At 35.6% G+C, this 11,254-nt stretch overlaps 2 protein-coding genes across 2 annotated transcripts; one reads left to right on the plus strand and one right to left on the minus strand.

Moving 5' to 3' along the window:
- The first annotated feature begins 1 nt into the window (after window position 1).
- On the plus strand, window positions 2-9,316 carry LOC122576692 (D-3-phosphoglycerate dehydrogenase). Its single transcript, XM_043747354.1, has 7 exons — window positions 2-147; window positions 1,920-2,060; window positions 6,577-6,728; window positions 7,598-7,950; window positions 8,066-8,284; window positions 8,374-8,811; window positions 8,917-9,316. Exons 2-7 carry the CDS (start codon window positions 1,926-1,928, stop codon window positions 9,159-9,161), a joined length of 1,542 nt encoding a protein of 513 aa, XP_043603289.1. The 5' UTR covers window positions 2-147; window positions 1,920-1,925; the 3' UTR covers window positions 9,162-9,316.
- On the minus strand, window positions 9,311-11,252 carry LOC122576694 (cation-dependent mannose-6-phosphate receptor-like). The gene is made up of 5 exons (XM_043747358.1): window positions 10,863-11,252; window positions 10,678-10,786; window positions 10,281-10,481; window positions 9,995-10,204; window positions 9,311-9,918 (listed from the first exon to the last, which is right to left on the minus strand). The coding sequence occupies exons 1-5, from the start codon at window positions 11,012-11,014 to the stop codon at window positions 9,862-9,864; spliced, it is 729 nt and encodes a 242-aa protein (XP_043603293.1). The 5' UTR covers window positions 11,015-11,252; the 3' UTR covers window positions 9,311-9,861.
- Between the last annotated feature and the right edge of the window lie 2 nt (window positions 11,253-11,254).

The raw sequence follows: 11,254 nt of genomic DNA on the forward strand, positions 1-11,254 counted from the left end.
TTTCGAGCGAACGGGGAGTGGGGACACCGCTATAAGAAGATAAATCACCAAGGAACAGGCAGTTTACGGTTGAATCGCTAGAAGGACGGTTTACATTTTCAACGAATCTTCACACACATTCGAGCACACTGAAAGGCGTTCTACAAGGTATGTATCTGTCAATCAAATCAATTGCATGCATTATTCACATGCAACGTCGATCATGCATGAAATGTATATATATTTTTGTCGGATTCTATACTTCGTGTTTCAAGTACCAAATTTTTGTAATCATATAAAAGTGTAATACTACTAAATAATACGAAGATATTCGCACATAAACTTATTTTTCAATAGCACGACTTTTTATCGTTTTCATAGTATACAACTTTTGTATTCATACGAAAATACTATTAAATGACATGACATTTAATATACTTCAGTTTAGTTAATTAGTATGTAAATGCTACAATAAAATAACTATGCATATTTAACTACATATTATATATTTATATAATTTATTATATAATTATTTAAATAACTAAATATATTTTACAGCTACTATTATATCGTTCGTTGAAAGACAGTACGCTTATGGAACGATTCGATTCAAACATTTTTCTCGATTATCAAATACGGATGTTTATATTGTATAGTGTAGCAACTAGTGTAAACACGTTACTTACAAAACGGCACCGGTATCGGCATGATAAGATACTTAAACATGTCTTTTAATTGTTTAAAATAAGATCTCGTTTATACTATTACTTAATGCCACCGACCTATATGTCATGTTGGCGTCACGTGACGGTCCGTGCCGTATAATATGAAACGGCATAATATTTACCTCTGATTATGCGTTCTATACTGATAGTTTCCACGAATGGACAATTTTCTATCTACACTTTCAACGCGGACGTTTACATGTAGTCACTCTCATAATTTTTAAAACAGGATAACTTTCTTTAAATTGGACCAAAGTCTTGAGTCTTTTTGAGACGTTAGAAAAATTAATTTACTAGATAACGTGCAAAAAACAACCGTCACTGTTCGCAACTTTTTTCTTTGAGCCTGTAATGAGGATTTAAATAATATGTTTTGTAGATTTATGTAATTATATTTCTATACGTGTTTAAAATGTTATCGAAATCTGTTAACGTTGCTATGATCTGCAAATGGTTGAAACTGATGAAAAATCGCAGTTTTTCGCGACTTTCGGCCTATAATAAATTATAATGAGCCTTGATACATTTTTTGATACCTGTCGCTTGTTTTTGCATCAATCGATTTCTATATAAAACTGCATATGACCAAGGTAAGTCTACAAAACGTATTATTTGAATTTTCATTACAGGCTCAGATAAAAAAGTTCTAAATAGCGACTTTTACTATTTTTATATGTCGTCGAATAAACTAATTCTTCTAACTTGTCAAAAAATCTCAAGTCGTTCCGTCCAAACTTAAAAAAGTTTTTCCGTTTTAAAGAGTACGTAAGTAATAACTGTTGGTTAATTCTCATTTCACGGGAATCAAATCCATCGCATTCATTCAGTAACAAGTGAAATTTTACGGGCCTTTCGTAGTTCATGAACAATTTGAATGTAAAAGCGTATATCAATTGAAATAAAATAAATTTATGCACTTTTGTCTGGCAATGTTATCTAAGTCATTCGCATTGTTGAAAATTTTCTAGTCCATGAAGTGTATATTATTTTAATCGCACCTAAAGAATTTAGTAAAGAAGAAACATAGGTCATCAACGACTATCGTGACAGTGAACGCGTTGACGAGCTAAACGAGCACTATTGTACCATTATTTTGCAATCACTCTGTATATCGAACACAAGCTATTGAAATCGTGGAGAACACGAACGTGGGTTAGCTATATCTAATGGAAATCTACATGGCAGAAACACACTCAGGGGTTCTGTTTGTTCAAGGATAACATGTTCAGCACACTCGGAAGCGTTCTCATAAGCGATCCTGTGGACGCGTGTTGCAGCGAACTGCTTGTACGCCACGGCATTCCGGTCACCACTAAATACAAGCTATCAAAGGAGGAACTAATAAAAGAGCTTCAGGTATACACAATCTTTCATTAATCGAAACTTTCTTTCTTTCTCTTGCTTTCTTTACGTAGACGCGATGAAATTGTTACGATCGATCTACATACATACTTTCTACTTACACTAATGCGTATAAATATTTAGCACCTGGTGCAATTCGATCAAAAAGTTGATATTTTCGACACAGTCAAACACTCGTAGCCCCGTTTTGTAAACGTATTACGTGCATTATATGAGACGTTAAAAATTTTCTTAGCACTATTATGAGGCAACTGTTCGCAGAACCAATTTTCATCCACCTTCGATTATATTATTGCTTTTTCGCAAATGCAAGTGCACGGTAATGTACATTTTTATTTTGCTTCAAATGGAGAAACCGGTTTACGCCATTTCGATTTAGTCTTAGCGACGATTAGGCTTAGCTTCACTTTCCCCCTATGCTGCGTGCACAGTCGACTGCGCACGTTGTAATATGGCGACGCATGCATAGAGATTTCTCGTGACTCAGGTTGTAACAAGATGCGTAAACTAGTATTGATTCTGCTTTTCATAATTAAAATGTTCTGTCTAGTATGTCCTCATTTTTCAACGTACATAAAATCGAAGAAATATGGTAAATATCAATATCTCAGCCACCTCACCAATTTCGATGATTATTGAATACAACTCTTTTCTACGCATGAAACCGCCGCTCGATTTTAGTTTCCGAGTTATTAATAAATAAACGACCGGATAAAATGACGCTTAATCCAAACTTGATCCTTGCGTTTTGTTTGTAGCTTATATAAATGGAAATTAAGCGAGGCGGCAAACGTATCGGCTATATTTGTGACCGTGTCACAGATAGACACATTATTAGCACATTTTTTGTTAGATTTGAGTTAGAAGCCATTTTATCCGCCCACCACGTCGTGTTGTAACGAGTGTACAATTAATTATAGGCAAAATATATTATATTGGTACGGGCAGTTTTTCGCAAATATCTCGGGAACTAAGGCCAAGGGTCGGTTTCATGTGAAGAATAGAATTGTTCAAAATGTTCATTTCTACAACATATTGAAAAATTCTTGAAATCGAAAAGGTAGGTTAGATAATTACCAAAAATATTTGTACACTATTACCGTGTCGAACTTTTGATGGAATCTTCTCACGTAAACTACATTTTGAAAGGCAGTAGAATGGAAACAGAGATTAATCAGATCATAGTTCACGTACAATTAATCTGATGGAAGTAGTACCGTGTAAAATTCTCGTCATAATTAGATGCAACTTATGAATTCCTTATTTGTCGATAGATTTACAGAAGGTAATTCTTTTCCTAGTTAACTCAGAGAAGGTGTCAACGACTACACTCTGACACGATAACCGATGTTGCAAACACGATTGTTTATACGTGTAATTTGTCATCAAAGAGAGATATGGTTGCCGTACCCCGGTTGTATCTAAACAAGGATGTGATTTGCAACACGACTAAAGAAATTGAATCATCTAGCAATAGCAAGAGAATCTTCCATCTTATTCGGCGAGCAAGGTGCCATACTGATGTAAAGAAGTTTCAAATAGGCGTAAAATGTGACATTAATGCCGAATTTTCAATCTTAAGGATCGAGTATCATAATATGTTTATTGGTAGATTACGAATGTTCATACATTTATGCGAAATTTAATAATAGCTCAACAGAGTTTAATAATAGCTTGCATTATCGATAATAGCAATAGTATTGGAATATAGGTATTAGATTACGAACTACGATAGAACTTCATTTATCCGAACTCGTCGAGGAACAAACATTCATATTCGCAGCTAAAGTACGTAAAATCCGAGATCACATTCAAATAACTGAATTTAATCGCCGAGAGTTGATATAACCCAGATACATCCATCGCTCTTCCAGAAGAACGATTTTCCTAAGTAATTGGTTTTTTCGTACAGGAAGCTTGTGACTATTTTTTCAAAAACTTCATAGCAGTACGTGTAATGGAAAAAAATTGTGTTAATCGCTAATTATGATGCAGCGAATTTAATCCCCAAATAAAAGAAAAGTTATTTTATCTAAGTTAATCAAGCCATAAGTAGTGTTTGTAAGGTTTCGTCTCACTAGACTGATTGTGAGTTCCACTTTACGCGGTTTCATGAAACTCGAACGTCGATGTTATCGGACTATCGCAGACGTATTTCAGCGTGTGTAAACCGCTTTATTCCCGTTCTCGCGTCCCTCTTTCTTTTCTTTGATCTCGATCAATTGCCGCGTACATCGAAGTCGGTGCAACCGGCTAGATCCAGTTCGGTCGACAAACGCGAATACCGGTTTAGCTACACGGGTCGTTGTACTTATCTGTTCAGCCGAGTCCTCTCTCCTATTGTGCGCCCGTAGACGCGCAATTTCCGTGATAGCTCCCGACAGGCCATTATCAATGGCGAATCCCCAAGAGTAACAAAATATAAAAATGTCACATTCTCGACAACTTACTAATTAATTTAATTACATAACGTATTTAAGTTATGGTATCAAAGATATTAAAATATAAATTACAAGCAAATTTAGATCTCGTAGAGGAAGAGGTTAAAAAACATACTTGCGTACTTCCACGCATTCCGAGAAAGGTACCTGAATCCGCCACCGCTTACCATTATCAGGATGAGCGTGAAGAGCGCATTTACAATGGTTCGCGAAAATATTCGAACGCTTGTCACAGAATTTTTTTTTTTCATCGATATATCGATATATCATGTGCATTATGGGAAATTTTTTGAAATTTCGTTAGCGCTATAACGAGACACGACTGTCGTGATTATAACAGCATAGCCGAATACGTATAACACCAATTCTTGGGGAAATTAGGGAAGTTTGAAAATACCAATTTTCTTATCGAAATTATTAAATGATGACATTTACGTTTCTACAGTAGAAGACAGGTACAGTCTGTCGTGTTTATTAATTTTCTCAGATTTTTCAAAATAGTAGCTTTTAGCTCTCCACGCACGTAACAATAACCTGTGTACATATATTCATATAATTAATGTAACGTGCATATCGTACGAATATTATATGCAATTCCAAATAGTTCTATTTTTATTAAATGAGTGAATATACTTTTTGTTATTCTTTATCGCTGTATAATTTTATAATGCGTGCCATCTATCTAACGTGCGATAAACAATAGGTTATCGCAACGATATATGAGCAAGAAAAATGCCTTTTTATTCCCGAGCAGCCAATTGACTTTGATATGTACTCTGTATAGAAGTTGTAGATTTTGCTGTGAATATGTCGGGATCTCGCTTGAAATTGTACTATATTGTTACTTTTCTTGAAATAACGATTTAAAAATCATTCTTACCGGGTCCTACGAAATATTTCAGACAGTTGCTATACTTGGCAGAAATAATGGATTCAGAAAGCAATATAAACTCGCGTTACTTGAAGAAACAAGATAATAATACATGGCTGCACGAGAATAAAAAAGCCACTTTGATGCGAATGTGCAAACAGCAGTCGCGCTACCTATTGGGTGTTGCTGGCACATCGTTACGATAATTCGTTATTCCTCGCATGCTACATGCACGCTACGCACAGGTTATGAGGCCTGCTGAGATACTCGGCAAAATCTTCACCGTTGAGCTAATAGTTGAACAAATCCTGCGATCGACAGCGCTGACAGCGATTAGTAAAAGGTAGGACAGTTTAAAATTCATTCGTTTAATAAAAATAAAGCTACTTAGAATTGCATGCGATGACAATACTCAGATGATGTGCACGTTATATCAGTTATATGAATCCGTACATAGGTCACTGTTACATGCCCGGGAAAGTAAAAAATGGTAATTTTTATTTTTTTTATGTATAACGCAGCATTTCGAAAAATCTGAAAAAATTATCAGTTAATAAACATGATAGGCAGTTTCTACTGCAAAAACATAAGTGTCGTAATTTAATAACTTGAATAAAAAATTTTCAGACGCAAGGTCTTGAAAAATTGCCAGATATTTAGAGATAAGTAACGCCGTACAGTAAAAGAAATCATGTTTAGGTCAGTAACTATCCTAATGATAGGACTAAAATTTTGTCGAAATGGTTTCCCTAGAAAGCTCCTTCCATCGACGTATCGTAAGTTTCATTTGATTTGCCGATGCCTTTATCGTGCTTATTAGAAATTATAAAACGTTTATTGCAAACATACACTTAGCGAACAATTGGCGATCTTAAACGTACAATTAGCGCTAAAGATGGTCTCGCTATATGTTGTGGCTTGTTGATATAGTGACAACAATTAACCATCCAAGTATTTTGACGGTATTTGCGAGATGTGTGCTTCCAATACATTTCTTGTAACTTCTATTGTATACATTTTCAGATCCGTTCCAGATTTGACCAACAGTTAAGGTAGCCGTGTCTCGTTGCAGTGCTAATGAAATTTCAAAATTTTTTATATAATAATATAATACAAAAAAAATGTCTAAATGTATAAGAATATTTTCGCCATTCGCTGTAAGTAACGTACTATTCACATAATTATTCGTATGAAACAGAATCACGAAGGATTGATCGTGCGATCGGAGACAAAGGTGGTCAGCGATGTGTTTGCTAGTTGTCCAAAGCTTCGCGTGGTCGGCCGGGCTGGCACTGGCGTCGATAACATCGATCTTCAAGCTGCCACGAGAAAGGGAGTCATCGTGTTAAAGTATGTCCGCTTTCTCTCTGTTACTGTTCTGTTACTGTAACTTCGCTAACTCTCACGATAATTGAACGACGAGAACAATTATTTCAACCACGGCCGTTAGTTTTTGCATAATAACCCAGACAAATTAGCCATAAGGAAGATCACATTGTGCTAAAGATGGTACATACCTGAAATTTTATTGCTCGAATTTGTTAAAATCATGTTGAGGAACAAAAACAGAAAGCTTCGAACAAGGCTTGCAGATATTGGAAATATCTATCGGATGAAACGTCGTGCGTTAAGATTGGGGCATTTTTTTGCGAATATCTCAAAACCTAAGACCGAGCGACGTGATGGGGAGTAGTAAATATCATAACATATATGAGGAATAGTAAATATTACTTAACACTGTAAATAACACTTTGCAAAAACTAATAAATATTTAGCGACGAAATTTGGCATATTTTTTAAGAATGACGTAAGCTAGATTTTCACCAACTCTCAGCTTCGTAGATTTAATTTTACAAGAATAATTAACAAATGAAAAACGTTTCATTTCATAAATATTCTTTACATCTAAGATATTATCTCTTTCATTCGAAATTTTTTGTCATCTGATTATTAGGTTCGTTGAAATATGAAAAAACTGTTTTCAGCAACTTTGGAGATGCAGATAGCCAAACCTGTACAAATGCAAAGTGATAAACATATATAGGATTTATTGTTGAACATGATTCTGGCAAATTCGTGCAATAAAATTTCAGGTGGCATATTATGTTGCACCCAAGGTTAATTTGACTGGAAATATTAAATATTACAAATAAATATTATAAATCGCTCGGTCAACGATGTATTAAATAAAATGCTAAGCAATTATGCATTTTTTTCAGTACACCCGGTGGAAACAGCATCAGCGCTTGCGAGTTGACGTGCGCGTTAATCTCTAGTTTGGCACGTAACGTTCCTCAGGCGGTCCAGTCGTTGAAAGAAGGACGATGGGACAGGAAATTGTATTCCGGTTTCGAGTTATCCGGAAAAACACTTGCGGTGCTCGGAATGGGTCGAATCGGTCGCGAAGTGACTCGGAGGATGCAAACGTTTGGCATGCGTGTGATCGCCTTTGATCCTCTACTCACGTGCGAAATCGCAAACCAGATTGGTGTGGAGAAGCTCACTTTGGATGAGATATGGCCCATAGCTGATTACATCACCGTACATACGCCGCTTATTCCTCAGACAAAAAGTACTTTGAAATTTTTCTCAGTTATTTTCATTACAGTATCGGAACAAAATATTTGGAAGAAATAACCTATTCGCATTCTATTAAATAATTTACAAATAGATACTTCTTGTTTCAGATCTGATCAACGCTACAACCTTGGCAAAGTGTAAAAAGGGAATACGTATTATAAACGTGGCTCGCGGTGGTATCGTGGACGAAGGAGCATTGCTGAATGCATTGAAGTCGGATCACTGCGCTGGAGCAGCTTTGGACGTCTTTATTGAAGAACCACCGAAAAACCCTGTCACTCTTGAATTAATCGCACATCCCAAGGTCATCGCTACTCCTCATTTAGGTAATAACCTTTTTCAATGATATTTTTCAAATAACTGTTATCTTTTATCTTTACCTGTAACTTCGTTGTAACTCAATGTTGACTTACAGGAGCAAGTACCGAGGAAGCTCAGCAGCGAGTGGCCGAAGAGATAGCCCAGCAGTTTCTAGTATTATCTGGTAAATCGACAGAATATGCAGTTACCGGAATCGTAAATGCACCAATGTTGCACGCTGCCATGTCAGACGAGAACGCATCGTGGATCGAACTGTCGAAAAAGTTGGGTCAACTGATCGGTCGGTTCTTGAAAGGGAAACTAAATATAGTTGTACATAGTCAAACAATTGGTAATGTCAACATGCGAGAAAAAGTATTCGTCCACACAGCCGTTCTCGTTGGAATTTTATCAGGGCAAACGAAGAACGGTTTGAACTTGATAAGTGCACCTATATTAGCCGAGGACATAGGCATTGATGTTAAAGGAAGCCACAAAGATTCGACTAACGAGGAAGCAATCGTTGTTGAAGTTGAAGGTCATCAGATCAAAGGTAAGATGAGAATAAAACACTTTTTATCAATGTATTATCATTCTTGACGGTCTCAGTATATTTATTTCGATGGTCTTGGTCCATTTCTCTCTCAATTTTATCCAGGAACGGTCCGTAACAATGAACCACTGTTGCTCTCGCTGAATGATGCACAATTCGGCAATGGAATCGCTCTAGGGAACTACGTCTCCTTGTATCAAACCAACAACGTCCAAGATCTGGCGAAAATTGTGAACGCTTTCTCTACAAAAGGCATCAACGTTTGCAACTTGAACGCCAGCGGAAGCTGGATGGTGATTCAAACCGATCAAGAAGTTTCCGTACGTGTTGACAGTATCGAATCCTTCTGAAGCCCATGTTGTTCAATTAAGAGAAAAGCGCAGTATTTTGAAACACGATATGACTCAGTTTCATGCAAATCAAGTTACATTTTTGTTACATCAATATGTAGATTAATTATATCTATGCAGATATAAGGGTAATATAATGTTCGACTCTGTTCGCATACGTATTATTTATTGCTCCAATCGAAAATGTAGGAAAAAGAAACACAAATGAGTTGTGTTTCTGGTGAATACACCTGTACTATGATCACATGTAATTAAACATCTTTATAAATCTTACATACGTACACATGTATTGAAAACTAAAAATATACAAAAATATATATATATATGTATGTATGCGCGAGTACGTGCATGTGTGTATGTGTATACGTTATATGTATACGTACAAGTATTTATATTTTTATATTGCTAGTACTCGTTAATAAAATATTACATGTATCACAAAATTACCAGCATTTACAACAATCTCCGCGCGCATTATTTCTCATGCGATAAACACAATACATCCACACACACATGTGCCAGGAAGGCATGAGAAATGTATATACCTTAGAAAATACAGTCATTAACAATTCTACCAGTAAACTAAAAAATTATTTACGCGTCCGTTTGCTAACTAAGCCAACTAAATACTTCTCCAATAATCTACTGAATTTTCATTGCATTTAAAACATACTAAAATATAATCGTAGAAAATGTAAATTTATATTCTTTCGTAGCTATCTAGACGACAACAGTTAAAAGTGAAGGTGATTCCATCCTGTAAATATAATATTAAATTGTTTGCAAGGGTAAACAAATGGAGAAAAACCTGAATCGTGTCTTAATTAACTTACTTTAACGAGTGAAGGAAGGCTTTGCCAGAAGCTATGATTGGGCATCATTTCCCAACCTGTTGCACCCCTCAAGAACTTCAAAGTTAGTGCTCCACCAATAAAGTATATTCCAGAAATTACAAAGAGATAAATGAGTAATGTAGAACCAATGGAAAGGCCCTTAGAGTGCATCAATGTTTTACAAGCATAAATAGACGTTAAGAGTAGATGCTGAAACAAAAACACAAGAGTTTAAGAGAATCAAGAGAAACACCTGTCTATTCCTTTTAAAATATTTGAAACTTACATATTCTTTACGAGTTTCATCGGGAGATTCTACGTGCAAGCGTGTTTCACATGAACTACAACATGACAGAGCTATTGTTGTTATATAATTATTATGATGAAACTTGAAAACAGGTGGTTTCGAATCGTCACTCTCGAAAATTATCTTTGTTTCCTCTGCTTTGCCCAGCACAAAAGTATTGTTGTTCCATGTGGCGCACAACTGGAATCATGATAGTAGTGTGTCATTACATATTGCAGTACCAATGAATTTTCACAATGTTTTGTACAATATGTTTATAAAAGCTTTCTAAAAATATTCAAATACTATCGTGAATCGTTGTACGTTGAATGACATCGATAATAGAATTAGAGCAAACGAGAAAATTCCATAGCATATTAATTAAACATTTCCTTACAGAAGCACCATCTCCTTTGTAACATTCACTCGTTAGATTGTTCGACAGTGGCTTATTTGTACAAGGATGGAAGAAAAAAGTGTAATTCTGTTCGGTACTATTTATAGACCTAAAAGAAAAGATTTTTTTTCGGATAAAAATTAACAAGCAAAATATGAAGAGGTTAGGATATTCCATCCACCGACCTTGAATTAACCAGCGGCATCAAACTGTACCCTTGCCAGTTTGAAAACATGCACGAGCAAGCCGTTAATTGTCTACATTCTGAAGAAGTTTGCTCGCAAAAAATTATTAAAAGTGATGCAAACACAAACAAAATCTCATTTTTCTTGATCATTTTTAACAAGGCTGATCTACGCGTAACTGCACCGCTATTAGTCAAAACATTGCCACACTCGGTGTCACTAACACTAACCTCTTCGTTTTATCCAATAATACAAAACGTATTTTAAACAAAATAAATGACTCCATGTATCATCCGATCGACTAATCTAGGAACAATTTGAATAAAGGCGCGATGAGGACACTATTAATTTTCATACGCAATTTTAAAATTATCTTTCCTCTTGGTAACATG

This window comes from Bombus pyrosoma, linkage group LG16 (assembly GCF_014825855.1).
Source record: "Bombus pyrosoma isolate SC7728 linkage group LG16, ASM1482585v1, whole genome shotgun sequence".
Lineage (NCBI taxonomy): Eukaryota > Metazoa > Arthropoda > Insecta > Hymenoptera > Apidae > Bombus > Bombus pyrosoma.